The following is a 23,380-nucleotide window of genomic DNA, read 5'->3' as shown; positions in this document are numbered from 1 at the left end:
GGTTAAGGCGGTTCGAATCGGAGGTTAGCATAACCTAGCGGTGTTTGCTCTTACATATTGTCACAAATAAAGCTGACACACAAGATGAATGAATTTTTTACCCAATGTTTTTAACAATGGAAGGGAACATAACAAGAAATAACGTCACAATGTTATAATATTGCGTGATATTTGTAGCAATATATTTGCACAAGATGTCTGTTCTCATGATAACAAGGGGCCGGATAACAATAGATTGTATATCTTATTTAAGCAATTTTGGTTTCATATCCATAAAATAAAATATAGACTCTTTTATACATGTTAGTTTTAGGCCTCTGACAGGATTATTGGTGAAGTTTGGTCACATAGGTTTTTTCTAAACATTGAATGTTTACTAGCATAAATAATATTATAGGCCTAATTATGCAAAATGTATAAATTACTAGTATAGATAATATTATAGGTGTAATTATACAAAATGTATAAATGGACAGAAAATAATAAATCCTTTATTTTGTTTATTTATTCACTTACTTATTTATTAACTTTCTTACTAACTTACTTATTAACTTACTTATTAACTTACTTATTAACTTACTTATTCACTTACTTATTAACTTACTTATTAATTTACTTATTTACTTACTCATTTACTTACTCATTAACTTACTCATTTACTTACTCATTAACTTACTCATTAACTTACTCATTTACTTACTCATTTACTTACTCATTTACTTACTCATTTACTTACTCATTAACTTACTCATTTACTTACTCAGTGATTTCTCACTCACTCACTCACTCACTCACTTACTCACTCACTTACTCACTCACTTACTCACTCACTTACTCACTCACTTACTCACTCACTTACTCACTCACTTACTCATTAACTTACTCATTAACTTACTCATTAACTTACTCATTAACTTACTCATTAACTCACTCATTAACTCACTCATTAACTCACTCATTAACTCACTCATTAACTCACTCATTAACTCACTCATTAACTCACTCATTAACTCACTCATTAACTCACTCATTAACTCACTCATTAACTCACTCATTAACTCACTCATTAACTCACTCATTAACTCACTCATTAACTCACTCATTAACTCACTCATTAACTCACTCATTAACTCACTCATTAACTCACTCATTAACTCACTCTCACTCACTCACTCACTCACTCACTCACGAACTCACTCACTCACCACTCACTCACTCACTCACCACTCACTCACTCACTCACCCTCCACCATCACTCACTCACTCACTCACTCACCACTCCCTCACTCACCACTCACTCACCACTCACTCACTCACTCACTCCACCACTCACACCACCCACTCCCCACCATCCCTCACTCACTCACTCACTCACCACCCTCCCTCACTCACTCACTCACTCACTCACTCACTTCTTACTTACAGATGGATACCGGAGCGCAGATTTTCATCGTTTGCATGCTTCTCATATTCGTTGCTATTATCGTGGGTATAGCGTGTGGGCTCCTTCTATAGCTATGAATGTATCACTCTGTTCAAGTTTGGGAACATCAAAAAGGTAGATGACCTGACTTCTTTTTTCCAAAATCTTCCACAGGGGTAGTGTGGATATCAACTGCAATAGCCCATTATTTGTTCAAACGACATCATTGTGATTATTCGCTCAGCAAAAAGGTTCAAAAACGTGTCCTCCATATTAAACTCACAACAGTTCTGTAACGACCAGAGGTTCTAAAAAAACCCAATAGGTTAAAGGACCCTTTAAAGAATATAAAATGTTATCCAGTTTAAAGAACTATTTTCTTGAGGGATCCATATAGAGGACAAAAAGGTTCTTTAAGGCTTTTGGAACCTTTTACTAAGAGTGCACGAACCCAGTAAACACAAAAATGTTTTTAAAACGTTTTAATGTGTTATTAGCGCGTTTTTTTGTTTTGAAATTTGGTCAAAACGTTTTAATAACATTTAAATGTCTGATTATATAAAGGTCATGAAAACGTTTTCAAAACGTTTTATATGAAAAAAACACTAATACAAAAGAATACCACATTACTTGGATCTCAAAAAGAACCCTTTCTACATTAAATTAACTATAGGCCTATTTATGAACGATTGTGATGAATCTGTATCAAAAATTATTGTTGTTCCAAAGGGATTTTCGTATCGTTGGAAATCGGAAATTTTACAAAACTGTTTATTTTTTCCTCTCATTTACAGCCTTATGCTTTTATGTTGCCCATGAATCGTGACATACTTGATCATTTAATCAACCTTAAAATCGTACCATGTAGCGCGGCGGCTTTCACAAACACACCCCACATACACGAATCGGGTGACCTTTACAGCGCTCCGAAAGCCCGTGTACGATGCATTATGCATGATTATCGTGCTATCTACAGTAGATAGCAAAAGCGCGATATTGATGAATTTTTAAAAATAATGATACAATGCTGTGCATGCATATTTTTGATACTTTCATTGTTATCATTATTTAATATAATCTTATATTTTGCTAAGGCTGTATTCACAAAGCTAACTTAATAATTATGATTATTGTTTTAATGAAGAAACTTGCACATTTTAAATCATATAATAATAACATTTTTAATTTCTTGTTACACTGATTTAAAAAATATATATTTTGAAATATTTTAGTAATTTAAAATAACAATGATATACCAGTTCAGATAAAGATAATATTTGATTACATTAATTGTTTCACTCTCGCATGCTATATCATTAACAAGGTCAGTCAGGCTGGCTGGTGAGGATTTTACCATTAGCATAAGAGCAAGGGTTTCCGTTCACGCGATAACTTCCCGTTTCATAGGTCAAACGACTATCACTATCTACTGCGGATGGGCGTATATATAAACACGGCGCTTTTACTTTCACAAATATGTATGTCACATAGATGTGTTTATATCATTATTTTACTTTTAAATTGTTAATATTATTCATTATTTCGTGACGTAATCATGGGGGCTGGATCAGGAGGCGGAGGAGAAGGGGTATGTTTGTAAATTAATGATGGTAATTTTATTTTTATTTTTCAAATTTCAATGTAGCTTATATAACTAGCCTAATATTTGACAGTATGATGGTAAGATATGTATATCGCTGTGTAGTCTGTGCATGTCAATAATGACAGCAAGAATGTATATTATTTTGTAAATTAATGATGTCATGTATGCAATATATGAAATGCAAGTAGCGACGCAATTATACATTTAGCTGTGGAAATGCAAATATATTTATATATTATATAGTTTACTGTTGAACTAATAATTTATACTTGCTTAACAAATCCAAAATTAATTGTCCTAGCTTTTAATATTATATCTTTTTAAATAATATTAACGTATAATTCCAACATTTTAAATACGGAATATTTTATCTATACATTTGAGATATGCTTATTTTTAGTATAATAAATAATTTAACGAATGAAAAATATACAGATTCGGTTCTGTACAATTTATAAAAACCTTTCCACGCAATATTGCTATTGAACGGTGTGAGTCATTATGGTATTGGCATTTTCCTGTGCTGCATATTAATAATATGTTCGTCAGGTTACGCTTAACCATTATGATATAGCCATAGCTATACTAGTAGCCTACATGATAATAGTTAAAGCTGACGGTGAAAGTGCATAATTATTTTAATGCTGTCATTGCATAAACCAGATGTAATTTGAGAATAGGCTACGGTGGACATTAGTGGACATAATTACTTATATTGGACATAAATTCCCCGGGGGAGGCACTCCCTATTTGAAATGGCCGGGATGTGCCTCGGCCATGTTAAAAGTAGGGGGCATTCAGGTCAAATGTATAACAATTACAAAAATATGGGGTCATTCAGTACACAACCTGAATAAAAATGGGGTCATTCGGTATGAAACGTTGAAAAAAGGATGGTCATTGGGGTAACAAAAAGTAAAATGGGAGTCATTGAGTACAGGATTGCCAAAAGAGTAACATTAAGTACACATAAATAAGTGCCAAACTGCGTTTAAAAAAAGGAGAACACAAATACCACCTAAATTTGGGAATTAAAAGGGGGGTCATTGGGTATAGCAGGAAATAGAAACGGGGGTCATTGAGTATATACATTTTTTTTAAAGGGGGTCATTGGGTAATAGGTAGGACCATAACACAAAAAAGGGGGTCATTGGGTACAAGCCGGTTTGAAAAAGGGGGTCTATCCCGAGGCACATGATGCATATCTGTCATGGAAGTGCCCCCCCGGGCATAAATTATTTTATAAATGAGATGAGACTGATGTATAAATGTCGGAATCTAGAAATTCAAGGTTAATTAATGCATCTATAGACATGAAAAAAAAAATATTTTACTCAACAATGAGTAAAAAGATCACAACTCAACAATTAAGTAAAAAATTACTCAACATTGAGCTCATATAGGTCACAACTCAACAAATGAGTAAAAAATTACTCAACATTGAGCTCATGTTGAGTAATTTTTTACTCAAATTTTTTACTCAACTGTTGAGTTGTGACCTTTTGACTCAATATTTTTTGCAGTGCAGACATGTCGCACATCAGTGACACAAGCATACAGAACATACAATTTATTTTAATAAAAATATACATAGGCCTATCATACATTTCCTTTCATAAGGTTCGTATATTTTTTTTCTAAGCATGATAGAAAGCCTACAAATGGAAAATGTAAAAGTTAAGAACTGTATTATTTCGATTAAATAAATTACATGCTTTGTATGATATTATCATTGATGAGAACATTACAAATGGAAGTGCATGATTTGTATGGTTTTTACATTGATGTGAAATATACCGGGTATGAAAAATTAATTCAATTATTAAATATGTAATTAATCAGATATCATCGTTAATATGCAAATTTACAAATTGATAATGAGCCAGCAGCTTAATCAACGTAATACCAAGTATCCAGGGACCTACATGTAGTAGAAGAGAGATGTTCGTTATTTTCACAGGTTGCGTCTTCTCATAAGAATTAACTATATAGCCCTAAAAAAAAAAAAAGGTGTTTTTTTTTTGGTTTTTTTTTAAACCTTTTAATAACAATAAAATGTCAGGTTAATTAAAGGTCATACAAAACGTTTTAAAATGTTTATAGGATAGAAACAACATCATAATTGTTGAAGTGATGTCAACATAAATTTGCAATAGATTTCCTATATTTTTCCAAATCATGTTTAGAATTGTTTTTAGTCCTAATCATTAATCGTGTTTCAAGTGCAATACCGTAATAGTTAGGGTGGTGCAATAATTATGTGTACCCCGGGGTGCACTGCAAAAACAAGTGTTTATATTTAAACACCATATTGTGTTTATCAGAGCAACACTTAATAAACACATAATTCATGTTAATGGTCTAACACTAATGTTCATAAATTAACACTTGGTGTTATATTACAAACACTAATGTTTGTAATATAACACCAAGTGTTAATTTATGAACATTAGTGTTAGAACCATTAACATTAGTGTTAGACCATTAACATGAATTATGTGTTTATTAAGTGTTGCTCTGATAAACACAATATGGTGTTTAAATATAAACACTTGTTTTTGCAGGGTGGTGAATTCTCAAAATGGTCTCCCAAAAATCGCTTGCCCCCCCTCTGGCCGTGCCAAAAATCGTTGCCCCCTTTTGACGTGCCAAAAACCTTTGCCCCCCCTTTTGATGTGCCAAAAAATCTTTGTCCCCCCCCCTTACCAATGCAAGATTTTGGGGAACCTGAGTTTACCACCTTAAATTGTCTTACCATATAATGCGAGCGCAGCGAGCAGGAAATTTTGAATATTTGAACGTGTTCCTAACGTTTTCCTACACCTTTTTAGGGCATAGCCTAATATAGAAACGGTGCCCAAAATATCTGTGCCAAAAATCGCTTGCCCCCCCCTTTCGACCTGCCAAAAATGCTTGCCCCCCTTTTGGCCTGCCAAAAATCTTTGCCCCCCTAAAATTCACCACCCCGGGGTACACATAATTATTGCACCACCCCTTAGCATATTATGTGCTTACTATCGAGAGCTTTGAAAACATGCAAACATGAAGAGCCCCATCCACAAAAGTGTAAAGGGTTGAGCAAATCATCGATACACATAGTTATATACGAACATACAAACGTGTGTCTCAACCCCATTAGTTCAGTTGGTAAAGCGCCAGACTTTGGTACAATTTCATGTTTTCGAAAGCGCCCGATAAGCATATGGACAATTCATCATAAATGTTAACTTTTTAAATGTTTCTAAATAATTATGCAGGCCTATCTTAATATCATTTGTGCTAACAATTCAAACTGAAATTATAGTTTTGTATAAAATTATAATAAGCCCCCGGGTAATAAGCTCCTGGGTTTGAAATAAGAACTACGTATATCATACTTTCAAACAAAAGATACTTTTTAAGTCATTAAATATAAAGACAGTAATAAATAAATAATTATTAAAATTTCTTCACTTACAGCTTTGTATAAATACCATCTACTATTCCCATGGTAATACAGTGGCGTAGCCGAGGGGGACAGTCTGACCCCGTGAGAAGTCTGACCCCTCTTGCCCCCACCCCAGTTCAATTTAAGAGGTTTTGAACGAGTTTTGCTTCATATAACACCTTTTACATGTAGGCCTATCTGAAATTTAATGCTTATTTATTTATTTATTTATTTATTTATTTATTTATTTATTTTCTGTTTATTTTTTATTCTTTTATTTGCCTTTTTTTTTTTATATATTGTCTAGTTTATTTATTATCTTATTTGTTATATTGTATTTTTGTTGATCAGTAATTTATTTATATATTTTATTTATTTATTTATTTATTTATTTATTTATTTTATCTATTTATTTATGTATTTATTTATTTATTGTTTTTTTTTTCTTATTTATCCATTTATTTATTTATTTATTTATTTATATATATTTTTTTCCCACTTATTTATCTATTTAGCCCTGAGTTTATTTGCAATGCCTAAAATATATCTAATTGATTCTTGTCTCCTATAGGTTTCACTTCAAATGGCATTTCATGAAGATCATAAATGCCAAATATAACTCCAATACTCTCGCCCCGCCCTTCCGCACATATTGGTGTTTCAATTCACGTTAGTGTTTACAAATTGCCCAATCAGATGGATTGTATTTTTGGCGCATGCAGAAATAGTCTAAATATATGATGCTCTCATTGGTTGATTGATCAGTCGCTCATCGGTAGGCTTGAACTATGAATAAAAAGGGGCCAATTCATCATGTTATCGCAAAAGAGACACTGCACATAATAAATAAGTAATCATTTCTAACTTGAAAACCAATTAGTGGTGACGGATTCTGACAATTATGCGAAAGTTCAAATGTGCATATAATATAATAATGCTGTGTGGAGAATGTTATATTGAATTTTTGTTGGTTTATTTATTAAATATCCAATGATTGATGACACAAAACACGAATATGAAATTGTGAAATACTATATCACTAATAAAAACATGTCCTGTACGCCACACCAAAGTTCAGGAAATATCACCTCAAACCCAAATAAATAATAACATAACAATGTTGCATGATGAAGTCCGAATTTGTGTCCCCACAAAGCTCGAACTTCAGCCTCCCTATAAATCCATTCCATTATTAACACCGTAGGCCTATAATGCAAACTCACGGAAAGCACATTTTCTATCAAAAAATATTTGACACCATCTCCCGACACACCCCAATAAATATCTAACCCGTGCGGTTTATGCAGACCCCTTTCAGATTAGTCTTGACACTTGGTAAAGAAATATTCCACAATAAATGTCAAGTCTGTATATTTCTTACACATTTTTACTATTTAATTTCCAATTTTCAGTGGAGCACAAAGAAGAAGATTTTCATAGTTGTCATGCTAATCCTATTCGTTGCAATCATCGTGGGTGTAGTGTGTGGGGTCCTTCTATAGCTACCAATTCATCATCACTATCTTCAAGGGGGGAACATTGGAGAGGCAGATGACAAAGGTGTGTATTTTTTTTCAAATTTCGTTTGCTTCGTTTTAATTCATGACAATCGTCAAATCTCAATATCCGACATCGGCAAGTTCAAGGTGTTGACACGTCTTGACTTTGTAGACATAATAATAATAATAATAATAATAATGCATTTATAATGCGTCATCTATCTAGACAACCTATTCCGAGGCGCAAACATTGAACAATTAAATATTAACACACAATTATAAAAACAGTCACATAGAAGTCAATTGTCATAACCAATCTTAAACAGATGACCCATTCCATGTCAACTCCAGGGATGTGCACCGCAGCACCTCTTCTTTTTCTGTGTGGAGGTAGATATTGATGAGAAAGTAAAATTCCGAAAATTTGAGCTTCATACTCCATTTCGTTTTCCCGTGGCATCAATTTGAAATTTAGGGGGGTCAGCGTAAAAAATGTGTCGCAAAAACGCGAAATACAACGTTTGGAGGTCCATAAATGTATAAAGGGAACCATTTACAACTTTGAAAAGTATGTATTCTGGGGTACTTATTTGTGTAGAATTCAAATCTGGCATCAGAAAACTTGTAATTCCTTTACTTTAAAAGATATAGGGCCCTCAAAATGCAACTTCGTCCATCCAGGACCAACTTTGGGGGGTCAAAACTCCAAAGTAAAAATAATTTTACTGTCTGTTTTTTTTGTAGGACATTACTCTTATCAATAGAGCCATTAGAATACTTTTAGCTAGGACATTACTCTGCAAAACCCCAATATTGAGCTCAATGTCAGACATTTTGCCCCACCATCAACTTCAGGTATGTTGAAGATATGTTGGACTGAGATATTGGCTTTGGGACTCGATGGCTTCAACACATCAGTAAGGGTTGCATTCTCCATAGAGTTGTACACATTTTTGATTTCGCATGTATAATGACCATGATGACTTATGTACAACTCTATGGAGAATGCAAACCTTACTGATGTGTTGAAGCCATCGAGTCCCAAAGCCAATATCTCTCAGAAATGTTGTCCAAGGACATATTTTCAACATACCTGAAGTTGATGGTGGATCAAAATGCCTGACATTGGTTTTCAGGGGGGGTCAAAATGTACAAAAAATGTACAATTGGGGTTTTGCATGAGTAATATCTCAGCTAAAAATATTCTAATAGGCTCAATATTGGTTAAGAGTAATGTCCTACCAAAGGGCTCTGACTAGCAAAAAAATGGACGGTAAAATTATTTTTACTTTTGGAGTTTTGATCCCCCAAAGTTGGTCCCGGATGGACGAAGTTGCATTTTGAGGGCCCTATATCTTTTAAAGTAAAGGAGTTACAAGTTTTCTGATGCCAGATTTGAATTCTACATAAATAAGTACCCCAGGATACATACTTTTCAAAGTTGTAAATGGTTCCCTTTATACATTCATGGACAGTGTTGTAGTCGAGTCCTCGTCATCCGAGTCCGAGTCCGAGTCCGAGTCCTTGGTGTCCGAGTCCAAGTCCGAGTCCGAGTCCTTGCCAATTTCTGATGTCCGAGTCCGAGTCCGAGTCCTCAATGTTCGAGTCCGAGTCCGAGTCAGAGTCCTTACGTATCAAATTCAAGCCCCGGGGTTTTGACCAATACTTTATCAATGTAGGCCTATACTTAAACTCATAATGTACGATCTTTTTTCAGAATTTACCTTTATTTTTTTCAAAACCGATTGTCAGGATTGGACTGAAATTTCCAACCGACGCTAAGCAAAGCTACGCAGCAAATAATGTGAACAACAAGGAGACGGAATAATGTCACGCAACAAAAGGATTGTAATAAATACTTCAAAAAAGGTTCTCTTATACGCATGAAAAAATAAATGTCACAATGGCAATAACGGTTAAATATATTATGACTAGTCGGTTAGATGAAACTAAATAATGAGTATACTCAATTTACTTAATCACTCGCGATAAAAAAATATACCAAGTGCACTTGGAAAGGATACGTTTTAAACGTCGTTACATGACTAGAGTTCCATCACAACGTTGTCAGTTATACAGTGCGTTGAATCCATTCTCAATGATGCCACACACGTAGCCACGCCTAGTTCAACCAACTGTTAATTACATGGAATGCAGAATGTCGACGAAAACAACAGTTCCCAACGTCCAAGTCCAAGAGTAGAGTATACACACCCATGTACGGCTGTATAAATACAATTAATGAATCCGTGACTAGGATTTGTTTTCAAGTTCATATGATAAACTTCACACAATATTCTATCTGGAAGACTTTCATATTTCCAATTGAGCCACAGAATTTACTACTGACTTCTTTCTTTGATTAATGAAAGATATGGAACTTCTTTACAACATTCACACACGGCTAGTTCCACAAGATATGTTTTAAATTCCTGAAGTTTATGTCTCTACAGCAGGATGATTTAAATTGTCAATCTCGACACAAAATTACATGATATGTTGAACACCAATTCAACTATGTTTAATTTGGAACTTTATACTGAATGCAGAATTTATCACACTATGAAAATCTAAATTTGATTTTCCCGCCAAAACAATAATTTAAACTATCACAAGCAAAGCTTTCTTTAAATAACTAATTCATCATTAAATCCACTTTATAATTTACAAACAATATTATTTTACTTACACGAACAATGTCCTAAACCAGCATGGTTCTCACAAAGTTGGAAAAGTTAAAGTGTCCGCTTCAACCACGACGACCATTTTAACCTTCGCAAACCCGACTCAAACACAAGGCACAAATTAGCTTCTATTGCTGATTCTAGCTTCCATAAGACCTGGTATATCTTTCTGTATGAAGCATCGCAAACTGGTAAAGCCTTTTTAGCCATATGATGTTAGTATAGAGAAATATCCATCATGCTGAATAAAACAACATTTCACTTCCTCAGTGAAATGGGCAGCAGATCTTATCTCAATCAGATGTTAAAATTGAATGCCCAGATATTCTGTGAACATGCATCCACAAGCCAAAGACTAATTTACATGACACACAAAAAATCTGAATATTGACAATACCTAAAGAATTGTCCACAAAAGAAATGGACTGACCTAGAATCCAGGTCTGACCACTACATACAATACACACACACACATCTAGATTGCAAGCTTCAGTGCACATAACTGCAACTAGATTTAAGGGATCATGACATTAAGGTGAAATACCCAGAAAACAATCCACTTTTATTTTAAGGGATCAATTCCAATTATGACATTTACGTCCCCCCTTAAACAAATTGTGGCTACACAATTTTCATATAACACACAATCACCACTTAAAAATAAGCGGATTTACTTTTTCCACAACTTACCATCTACCACTTAACCTTAAGCGGATTTACAGTTGTAACTGTGACCTGTCTTCACCAAGAAGATATATACTCAAAATTACTTTTCACATGACTCTTACCTTCTCCAATGTACATTGCACAAATTCTACCTTTGAATTTCCAATGCTACACAAAAATACACATCACCTTATTCATGTGAAATCCTGCTCATGTAGTCTGCGCCAATGTTGTCACTTCCCTTGATTGCCTCAATCCTGTAGTGATATGGTTGCAATGACAATGCCCAGCGCATTATCCGACCATTTGCAACTTTGGAACGCTTCACACATAGCAGCGGTTGATGATCTGTTTCTAAGACAAAGTCTCGTCCGTACAAATAAAGTTCTAACTTGCGAATTGCCCAGACAACGGCAAGACACTCTTTCTCCATTATCGCATATCCTCTCTGTGCTTTGTTCAACTTCTTACTTAAATATGCAAGTGGAAATTTGACACCTTCGAACTCCTGGAACAGGACAGCTCCGATCGCTACATCACTTGCATCTGTGCGTAGAATGAATTGACGATGGAAGTCTGGTAGATGTAGAATGGGTGCTTTTCCAAGCATACTCTTGAGGGTCTGAAATGCTACTTCTTGGCTTCTCTCCCAGTTAATTTTCGTTGGTTCACCAGCTTTCGTCTTGTCTGTCAATGGTACCGCTATGGCTCCAAAGTTCGGAATGTACTGCCTGTAGAAACCGGCAAGACCCAAAAACGACTTCAGCTGTGTTTTGGTCACAGGACGTGGAGCCTTCTGTATGACCTCCAACTTATCTAGATTTGGATGACGACATCCCTTCTCAACAGTATGACCAAGGAATTCAACACGCTCAAAGCCGATATAGCACTTTGAAGGTTTAGCAGTCAAGTTCGCATCTCTAAGCCTCGATCTTCATAAGTTCATTCAGTTTCTCCAAGTGTTCTTCCCAAGTGATTGTATACACTAATATGTCATCTATGTAGTTTACTACTTTGTCAAAATTGTTCAACAGTTTCCTCATAATCCTAGAAAATGTCGCAGGAGCGTTGACGAGCCCGAACGGCATTCTCCGGTATTGATACAACTGATCAAAAGCAAGGAACGCAGTAAGCGGTTTGGCATTCTCAGTCAGTGGAACTTGCCAATAACCCTTACTGAGGTCTAACTTTGAGAAATACTGTGCATCTCCCAATTGATCAAAGATTTCTTGAGGAGAAGGAATCCCCTCTGCGTCAAATTCGGTAATCGCATTAATTTTGCGAGTGTCACAACATATTCGATTCTTACCATCTGCTTTCTTGACGACAACCAGCGGCGATGCATATGGACTAGTTGATGGTTCGATCACATCCAACTCCAACATTGTTTTGATTTCCTCCTTCACCGAATCTCGTAAGGCATATGGAATAGGATATGGCTTAGTACGAACCGGTGTACTATCCGTAAGTTTGATATCATGCGAACCTAGATGAGTAAACCCTGGTTTGTCGGTTAGTACACTACTACAGTTACCTAGCAATCTCGTTACTTCCAAACTCTGCTCTTCTGTCAAGTCTTGGTTGATATGTACATCAGCTATGGTTTCTTCAGCCTGAAAAGATGGAATCTGTAGAAGATCTTCATTTGTCAAAGACACATCATCCTCCTCTGACATTTCTGACTCTTCTTGTACTTCACTTTCAATGATGGCACTACACGCAATCTGTAAAAGACCAGCCACTACCTTGGATGGTTGATCAGTATCTCTACGAAAATACTTCTTCAGTAAATTTGCATGAAATGTCTTCACCTTGGTACCGAAATCCACCTTGTAATCCATACTACCTACTTTACCTACCACAGGAAATGGACCCTTCCAATGTAATAGAAGTTTGTTATGGTCTGTAGGAGCAACAACAATACCTCATCTCCGACATCAAATTTCCGAGCCTTAGCCTTTCTGTCATAGTACATCTTGTACTTACCTTGAGACTTCTTCATCTCTTCCCTAGCAAGATCACATGTTTTCTGCAACCTATCCTGCAGATCCAGAACATACTCAAATGTGGTCTTGGTTTCTGGTTCTTCTATCTGACCTGTCCAGAACTCCTTTAACATACCAAGAGGACCTCTCACAGATCGACCATACAAAAGATCAAACGGAGAAAACCCAGTACTAGCATGAGGGGTTTCTCTGTACGCAAAAAGTAATGCATTGATATACCTATCCCAATCACGAGGACGTTCTTCACACATCTTTCTCAAAGAGGCTTTCAACACACCATTGAATCTTTCACACATACCATTTGTCATCGGATGCCAAGCAGTTGTGGTTAACTGACGGATAGATAACAATCTATTGACTTCAGCCATCACTTCAGACGTGAATTGTCTACCTTGATCACTAAGTACCTCACGAGGAAAACCAACTCTGGAATAAATATCCAGCAGTGCCTCTGCTACTGATATCGAATCTATGTTACGAAGCGGAACTGCCTCAGGAAACCGAGTAGCGTAATCCACTACTGTAAGGATAAAACGGTGACCTCGTTCTGTAGACGGAAAAATAGGACCAACAAGATCCATCGCTATACGACTGAATGGAACATCGATGATCGGCATACTACCAAGAGGAACCTTTGTTACTCTACCTTTGGGAAATGTTCGCTGACAGATATCACATGATCTACACAATCTACCAATGTCTGCTTGTGCACCAGGCCAAAAGAAATGTTTCAAGACCTTGAGAGTGGTTTTATTCACACCAGCATGTCCTCCTAAGAGCGTTTCATGAGCCAACTTCATAACCTGCATACGAAATGGTTGAGGAACAACAACTTGGTTGAAACTTTCACCAAAGTTGACAGATGGAGACTGAAATTCACGGAACAAAATACCATCCTTGCACACAAACTTTGATGTACCACCACAACGACTCACCTTTACTTCACCCGATTCAGCTAACTCGCGAATCTTATTCAAACTTGGATCATCAGCCTGAGCCTTTTGCAACTCATCAGCAGAAATAATCTCAGTAACTACCTTTGGTACCTTAAGAGCTTTCTTGAGTTTCTCACTTGCCACCTTTTGACTACGAGTTTGTACAGCGTTCATCACATTACTAACTTCACCATGGACCTCGTCATCTGTGTTTACACTTGACCGACAACGTGGTTTCCAATCAGGATCAGGATTCTTAGGTTCACGTACCCCACGAAGATTATTACCCAAAATCAAATCATACACAGGATCATTCATCACCAGAGCATGAACATGACCAGTGAAATATGGTGTATCAACATCCAGACATGCAACAGGAAAAGTTCTCACCGTACCATCAATAAGACGACATTTGTCATATACTCCAGTAAATTTCTCTTCTGGCACAAGTCTCTTCCTTACAGCTACTGCATCACACCCAGAATCTCTCATCACCTGAACCTCCTTATTACCAAGAAAACCTTGAACGACCGGCATATCCTCTACTAAATTATCACTACACGCAGCACTCGCAAGAGGAAGTTTATGACCACAAGACATCGTTACATACGCATCGTCTGATTCCACACCTTCACCATACATTTCATTTGAGACCAGCACACAAGAAGATGCAGTCTGCAATCTGTTCTGGCCACAAGACTCGCAACTACATGCAGTGCAAAGAGAAGATGAAGTATCAGTCTGATTTAACTTCTTAGCTTGTTTACCTGATTTGTGTCCATGTGATGCACTTCCCTGTAAACTAGCAGCTTTCAAAGTAGGTCTAGTGCGGCGATAACAGTCTTTAGCTATGTGTCCTACTTTGTCACAAATAAAACACCTTTGTTGGTTACCTCCAGTATTCGTACTCTGCTTTGGATTAGTACCATGAGTGGGAGGGGTAGTGTTAGTCTTCTTACCTGAAGGTTGTTGACCCTTTTGATGTGGTAACTTACCTCCAAAGGAAGCATTCCATCCACCTCTCGCCTCTATGTACTGTTCAGCCAATTGAGTCATTTCGGCAACATTTTTAGGTTTCCTTTCTTTTAAGAACAACGCCATGTCTTTGTTACAGCCAGCGACAAATTGCTCACGTATTAACAAGTCCGATAACCCAGCAAAATTCTTGGTTACAGCAGCCAGTTCTACCCACCTAATCAGATAGTTCTCCATGCAATCTTGTCGCGAACTGTGGAGCACTTTCTGTTTGTTCGGGTTTAGCTGAACGGAACTTACTTCTAAATCCATCTTCGGTCATTTGATACGCTTTGAGTAATTCAGATTTTAGAACATCATAAGTATCAGTTGGTGCAAGCCTAGCATAAGTATCTAAACCCTTCCCATGCAACAATGCACTAAGATTTAAAGCCCAGTCATCCCTTTCCCATTTATTTGATTCGCGTACCTTTCAAATCTTTGTAAGTAAGCATCAATGTCATCCTTATCCTCACGGAATTCTGGTAATTTGGGAATTTTTGCTTTACCCTGGCCTGTAGATGCATGTTCTGTTTTAATGCCCTTAGCTGCATTTTCTTTCCTTAGTTCCTCAATTCTTAATTGCAATACAAGTGCCTCTTTCTCATATTCGCTGTGCTGCACGTTCATCTCGCGCAAGGTCACGCAATGCGTCTTGACAAATTGTTTTAGGTCCTCCCCTGTATAACCCATCTTTTCTCCTGACAAAGTTAATTTATCAGTATCCATGATTGGAAAAAAAATGACTGCAATAGAGCGCAACCAGAAATTCAATGCACAAATTGTATATAGAAGCAGAATTGCAAATGAGCCTATTGAACCTGAATACCTTACTGACACTATTTTGACACAACCAAACACTCTTCCAACAATGCGCAAAATTACGGACAAAATAGTCATCAATCTTGTTCACAAAATAACTGGTAACTTTTGCTATTAGCTTCGTTTTTATATCCCGGACGAGCCCCCACAAATGTCAGGATTGGACTGAAATTTCCAACCGACGCTAAGCAAAGCTACGCAGCAAATAATGTGAACGACAAGGAGACGGAATAATGTCACGCAACAAAAGGATTGTAATAAATACTTCAAAAAAGGTTCTCTTATACGCATGAAAAAATAAATGTCACAATGGCAATAACGGTTAAATATATTATGACTAGTCGGTTAGATGAAACTAAATAATGAGTATACTCAATTTACTTAATCACTCGCGATAAAAAAATATACCAAGTGCACTTGGAAAGGATACGTTTTAAACGTCGTTACATGACTAGAGTTCCATCACAACGTTGTCAGTTATACAGTGCGTTGAATCCATTCTCAATGATGCCACACACGTAGCCACGCCTAGTTCAACCAACTGTTAATTACATGGAATGCAGAATGTCGACGAAAACAACAGTTCCCAACGTCCAAGTCCAAGAGTAGAGTATACACACCCATGTACGGCTGTATAAATACAATTAATGAATCCGTGACTAGGATTTGTTTTCAAGTTCATATGATAAACTTCACACAATATTCTATCTGGAAGACTTTCATATTTCCAATTGAGCCACAGAATTTACTACTGACTTCTTTCTTTGATTAATGAAAGATATGGAACTTCTTTACAACATTCACACACGGCTAGTTCCACAAGATATGTTTTAAATTCCTGAAGTTTATGTCTCTACAGCAGGATGATTTAAATTGTCAATCTCGACACAAAATTACATGATATGTTGAACACCAATTCAACTATGTTTAATTTGGAACTTTATACTGAATGCAGAATTTATCACACTATGAAAATCTAAATTTGATTTTCCGCCAAAACAATAATTTAAACTATCACAAGCAAAGCTTTCTTTAAATAACTAATTCATCATTAAATCCACTTTATAATTTACAAACAATATTATTTTACTTACACGAACAATGTCCTAAACCAGCATGGTTCTCACAAAGTTGGAAAAGTTAAAGTGTCCGCTTTAACCACGACGACCATTTTAACCTTCGCCAAACCCGACGCAAACACAAGGCACAAATTAGCTTCTATTGCTGATTCTAGCTTCCATAAGACCTGGTATATCTTTCTGTATGAAGCATCGCAAACTGGTAAAGCCTTTTTAGCCATATGATGTTAGTATAGAGAAATATCCATCATGCTGAATAAAACAACATTTCACTTCCTCAGTGAAATGGGCAGCAGATCTTATCTCAATCAGATGTTAAAATTGAATGCCCAGATATTCTGTGAACATGCATCCACAAGCCAAAGACTAATTTACATGACACACAAAAAATCTGAATATTGACAATACCTAAAGAATTGTCCACAAAAGAAATGGACTGACCTAGAATCCAGGTCTGACCACTACATACAATACACACACACATCTAGATTGCAAGCTTCAGTGCACATAACTGCAACTAGATTTAAGGGATCATGACATTAAGGTGAAATACCCAGAAAACAATCCACTTTTATTTTAAGGGATCAATTCCAATTATGACACCGATTTTTTGGCATATTTGTAATACTTACACATGTTCTAACTTAAATCTATGAGCAAACTGTCAAATTCGTCCTATTTGTAGTAAAACGGGACGATTTTCTGTTGGTCCGACATAAAGTCATAATTTTTTTAGATTATGACTTTATGTCGGCCACTTATCATAAACCGTAGTCTCCTACAAAACTAGTTAGTTACGCTCCCTCCACATGTGGAGGGAGCGTAACTCAAACTGGCCGTGCCAGGAGACTAACTCTGAGGCCGCTTTTCGCTGTCCTAATCCAAATAGTGCGAGATGTTTGAGTCGGATAGAGGTGAAGTTTATGATGTTGTTTCTTTGCAAATTCCCAATGTTTTCAAGCGTCCAAATGTATTGGGAACTTTCATAATGATTGCATATTATCATTTTAGAAGAAATAAAGAAAAATCTAAAGATTTAAAAAGATCGTACATTAAGGCTTTAACATGCTTAACCAGAATTTTAGTTCTATATTGTTTTCTTGTAAATACACAATTTGCTAGTCCCACCTTACATGCCTAGTATTGTTCTGGGGCTGTGCAATAATTATGGAGCCCTCGGGAGGTGTGAAACTGTAAGAGATATGCTTATCCCCTTCGGCCTGCCAAAAATCGCTTGCACCCTCGGCCTGCCCAAAATATTTGCACCCCTTGCACATGCCATTTTTTTTTTTTTTTTTTTTACAAACCTTAAATGGTTTAGATATATGTTGGGAACGCATCGAGCAGGCAAATTTGCATAATATGTAAGCGTTTCCGTACTGTTTTCTAAGCATTTTGAGAGCGTTTTATTTGAAAGGTGACCCATATGTGCCAAAATTGCTTGTCCCCCCTCTCGGCTTAATGAAAAATTGCTTCCACCCCCTTTCGATCAGCCAAAAAAGTTCTTGCCCACAATTTTACCTTCCCCCAATGCTCATAATTTTGCTAAGTCCCTTAGGTAGCAAAGGGCCTACCTTGCAAACAGAGTATAATCACAGACTCCCCACCCAAACTTATTAGGCTTGTGTTTTAAAGAGGCAAAAGTTGCAATGACAATCAAAATATGACGTCACTACCACTATGACGTCACTACCATTACCACTATCTGGCTGTAGGCCTATATGAAGTATTATTCCGAGAGTGTCACTCACATGTAAAGATGGTACGGGTAGGCTATGTGCGGCGGTCAAGGGTCCCTTTTTCATGCTCTCTGGCAGTTCCTTGAGACCCACATTTGCATCATGCTCCAGTTCATTGAGCCTAACACTCTGAAAATTGTAGCTGTTTAGCTCAAATTTGGAAACATTTTGAATTTGTTAGCTTTAAAGCCTATAAATATGGCCCAATTTTAGTTCACAGACCTCCACAAAAATGTCCATATTTTGCCCCCAAATCAGTTCTTAGTTCCCAAAGTTCGGCGCCGCACACCCCTACCAAAATTTAACTTGAGTGCCCCAGGGTATTATTAGCTATTATTATTCATGTACATTCTACCATCTAACCAAGCAGTCAAAACAAACGATTATGATTAAAATCCATTGAACCAATTAAAGATATAACTGAAACAATTTTTTTTGTACTTTTATTACAAACTGAATTTATTTGCATGCAAAATTACTTAAATTAATCATGTGATTTGACTATTGATCAAGCATAAGAAGTTTACAATGAACGAAAATAAATGACCAAAAATGCTCTATTTTGCCGGACTCGAGGAGGACTCGGAGCCGAGTCCCCGAGTCCTTGGGGTCCGAGTCCGAGTCCGAGTCCAAGTCCTTAGCTTCCGAGTCCAAGTCCGAGTCCCGAGTCCTCCAACACTGTTCATGGACCTCCAAACATCGTCTTTCGCGTTGCGACACATTTTTTACGCTGACCCCTCTAAATTTCAAATTGATTCCATGGGAAAACGAAATGGAGTATGAAGCTCAAATTTTCAGGATTTTACTTTCTCATCAATATCTACCACCACACAGAAAAAGAAAAAATTGAAGAGGTGCTGCGGTGCACATCCCTGGAGTTGACATGGAATGGGCCAGATGAGTTTTTAAAGTCTTTTTGAAAATATCAAGTGAATCACAAATACGCAGATTTAAAGGAAGCAAGTTCCTTGCTTGCTTGAAGACATGTCTCAACTGATCACAAGTATAGTTTAATCAGCTCGTAATCGGCGGGCCTTATAACATCGCGGATTAATATCAATATATTTAATTTCGAGAATTGTCTTGTGACATCTCACCAAAAACATCACAAATCATTTATTCAAGTCCCATGGTTTGTCTACTTTCTTAAACATGCACAATATAGACCAGACAGGTCAACTATACCACTCTGAACGTTTGGCTACTTTTCGGCGTAGTACAGTAAAAGCGTAACAATTCCCGCCGATTTATACGAGCTGATGAAACTATAAAGTGTCTTAGATTGTGTCCTCTAAGATATGTTTCTATTCTTAACAACTTTTGTCAAGCATTTGAATCAGTTATGCCCCTGTCATACTTTCAATCCGCTTGCTGCTGCAGCAAGGCATATCAGCCAATCACAAGCATTGATTGTGTCCATTTGTCGTCTGCAATGCACTTGCGTCACGCCGCTCAGCAGCAAGCGGCATGGCAGTATGAAACCAGTATTAGAATTAATCATTGCGATTTCAGCATACCGACGAATAACAGATTACTATTGAAACAGTCCCTATATATAACCCGTGAAGTACCGGTACCTGACGCGATTCGCCGAGCACGAGCAGCGACTAATTTTCACCGTACACTGCGCCCTCTACTGTCATTATAGTACAAAGGGATGATCTATAGTAATTTATGGTTTGTCGGTATCCCGGGGTCGGTATAAGAGAAACGCATATATTCTGCGGAGATTCTTTTATACACAAATGTTAAAACTATTGTGGTGTAGATTATTCAACCAAAAAAGGTCAAAATAACGTGTAAAAATGATTCCTTAATAACGATATTGTTTAGTATTTTAAATACTTCTTATCTTTCTTTGAACATTACAGAATTGACCAGACTCGGATTTAGCTGTAATTACCGTAGAATTAGCGGTGACTGGTGATATGGAATTACCGAACAGTGAATGCCTACTTAATACTTCATATGAATATAATTAAAGGCATAATATGCCTCTGTTATAGTTTTCGACTACAATAGACTTAGTATCTATGAAGTCACGTAAAGTCATGGTTTGCCACACTGTGACGTAGAAACCATCACTCGTGGAAAAGCAACGTACGGCCTAGAGGATCTAGGTCACTACAAAATGTAGGCCCTACCGATACTGATGACGTGATGTGAAACGTAAGGCCCAGGGGTGTAAGTAGGCCTGAAGAAAAAATCCTGAAAATCTGGAAAAAAACCCTGCAAAAAGCGGGTGAATTTGGGCTAAAAAGCCCCAAACGGGCTGGAAGTGCGGAAATTTGGACACAAAAAAAATCCTGAATTCAGGACTAATTCTACAAACTTACATCCCTGAAGGCCATAACCTCACAAATTTCATATGGAGAGCAGTGAGCAGACATTAGTAGGCCCCGTAGTAGGCCTACACATACGTCAACCAACGAATTCTTTATAGTCAAGGCAGTGGCGCCAACAGGAATTTTCTGGGGAATTTTTGTGGGTGTGTGTGCGCGCACTCTTAGCAAAAATGGTTCTAAAATCTATCCTCTATAAATTATGGAACTCTTAACGGTTCTGTAACGAGCCAAAAAAGGTTCTGTGAAGGCCAAATATGGTTCTATGAAGTCCAAAATATGGTTCTACAAAGAGTTTAAAGAACCATTTAAAGATCCTAGAAGGGTTCTTTCAGTTTAAAGAACCTTTTTTCTGGAGGGTACCATATAGGGGACAAAAAGATTCTTTAAAGCTTTTAGGACCTTTTTGCTAAGAGTGTGTGTGTGTTGGGGGGGGTGGAGAGGTTGGGCGGGTGAGGGGTATATAGGGGACTTAAAAATGGGCTGGTAGCGATTATGATGAAAACGTTACCAGCGTTTGATTACTATAGGCGTAAGACCTAGGACTACTATGCCCGCTAAAGAACATTAACTTCAAAATTATAAAGGATTCGATTTTTTGAATTAGCCTTAGTATCGTAAACCCTTTGTATTAACAGTACTAAAAAGGTAACGTAATCTGAATTTATAGGCAAGACACAAATTACTGTAATTTTCGTATACCTATGTACTTGGTCAACCAAATGAATTTACAACCCTGTGCCTATTTGAACCAAATACAATGTAAATATTATTTTGAAACGTATGTTACAATAATTATTTTATGGTGCTTTCGTTCGGTTCATTTGTTCTTTCAAAACATTTTACACAGATTTGTAAATGGTAAAACACTTTAGAAATGAAATACCGTAAAACCCCGTCGACAAGCATAGGCCTATTATAGTGTTTTTTTATACGGTTAAAGTAATTCGAAACAAGCGTAAATATGGTAATACAATAGATTGGTCTTAAAATAATTATATAGTTGTTTTCATTTGCTTGGATCCGTAATTTATTTGCTCAAAACTCCACAATAGCGCCTGGATTAATGTAGCTTTCATCAGAAGCACTCTATATGCTTGTAGACGGGGTTTTACGGTAAGCCACCAGGGGAAATGTTAGGCCAACTTTAATTTAAAAATAACATTTATACAAAGATACATTTGTTATGAGTTTGCCAGAATGCCGAATAGCAATTCGTATCTTTGTTAAATTCATGTTACGCTATTCCATTTATAATCCACATTACCCCTATGGAAGATTTAGCTAAAGTCTTCCACAGGGGGAGTATGAGTTTCGAATAGAATAGACAATTGGGTAACTTCCATTTGAAATACTCACTCCAGTTGTGGAAGATATAGGTAACCATTATACAGGGGGAGTATGGGTTTCAAAATGATTACCTCTGACCAATTACATTTGAAAAACTTACTCCCCCTGTGGAAGGTATTTCCAAAATATTCCACAGGGGTAGTGTGGATTTCAACTGGAATAGCCCATCGCGTGTGATCTCTTCTATAATTCATGAGTAAAAGTCTGCAATAGGAGTGAGTGCAATTTACACAATGGCGATAGTGTCGGGATAAAACGCAATATTGATATTATTTTTAAATACGAAACAAAATCAAGTCATTATTGTAATTATATAATTAGTGCAATGTTCGATTTTAATCATAAACTACGCGGCTCCGAAAAATGTGGAACTCGAACTCGACATATTGAAGTTTGACGATTTTTTAAAATATATTGACAATTTGTATAGTGTATAACTTACATCAATTAAAATGTAATATTTTACTGTGCCAGGTATACAGATTTTACCTTTTTCGCAAGATTATAAAAATCTCTTTTTTAGTTTTAAAAAAATATCAGAAAAACTCGGCATATCAATCTGTCATACAGTAGCTATTGATAAAACAATTTGAAATGAAAAACAAAAACTTGATTATGATTATTTCAGTATTGTTCTTTTATGTGTTTAGGTGATTGTTTTATTTATTTGTTTTAATTTATAAGTTAAACTAGAGTGCAATTGTTATAGGGTGTTTATGAAAATATTTATATTTAAGTTATACATATTTTTTCAGTGTTATATTTATGTGTTAAGTATTGTTTAATTTTCA

General features: G+C 36.4%; 1 protein-coding gene and 1 long non-coding RNA gene across 2 annotated transcripts; one reads left to right on the top strand and one right to left on the bottom strand.

Annotated features, from left to right (window-relative positions):
* Positions 1-2,856: 2,856 nt before the first annotated feature.
* LOC140149763 (uncharacterized) lies at positions 2,857-21,338 on the top strand. The gene is made up of 3 exons (XR_011858727.1): positions 2,857-3,011; positions 7,866-8,013; positions 20,769-21,338. It is a non-coding gene; the product is annotated as an uncharacterized lncRNA (long non-coding RNA).
* LOC140149543 (uncharacterized) lies at positions 13,158-15,986 on the bottom strand. Its single transcript, XM_072171622.1, is given in 3 exon segments — positions 13,158-15,458; positions 15,460-15,680; positions 15,683-15,986. Coding segments are annotated over 3 exon segments (2,826 nt in total).
* Positions 21,339-23,380: the final 2,042 nt, after the last annotated feature.

Source organism: Amphiura filiformis, chromosome 4 (assembly GCF_039555335.1).
Source record: "Amphiura filiformis chromosome 4, Afil_fr2py, whole genome shotgun sequence".
Taxonomy (NCBI): Eukaryota; Metazoa; Echinodermata; class Ophiuroidea; order Amphilepidida; family Amphiuridae; genus Amphiura; species Amphiura filiformis.
This window is presented reverse-complemented; position numbering and strand designations above follow the sequence as displayed.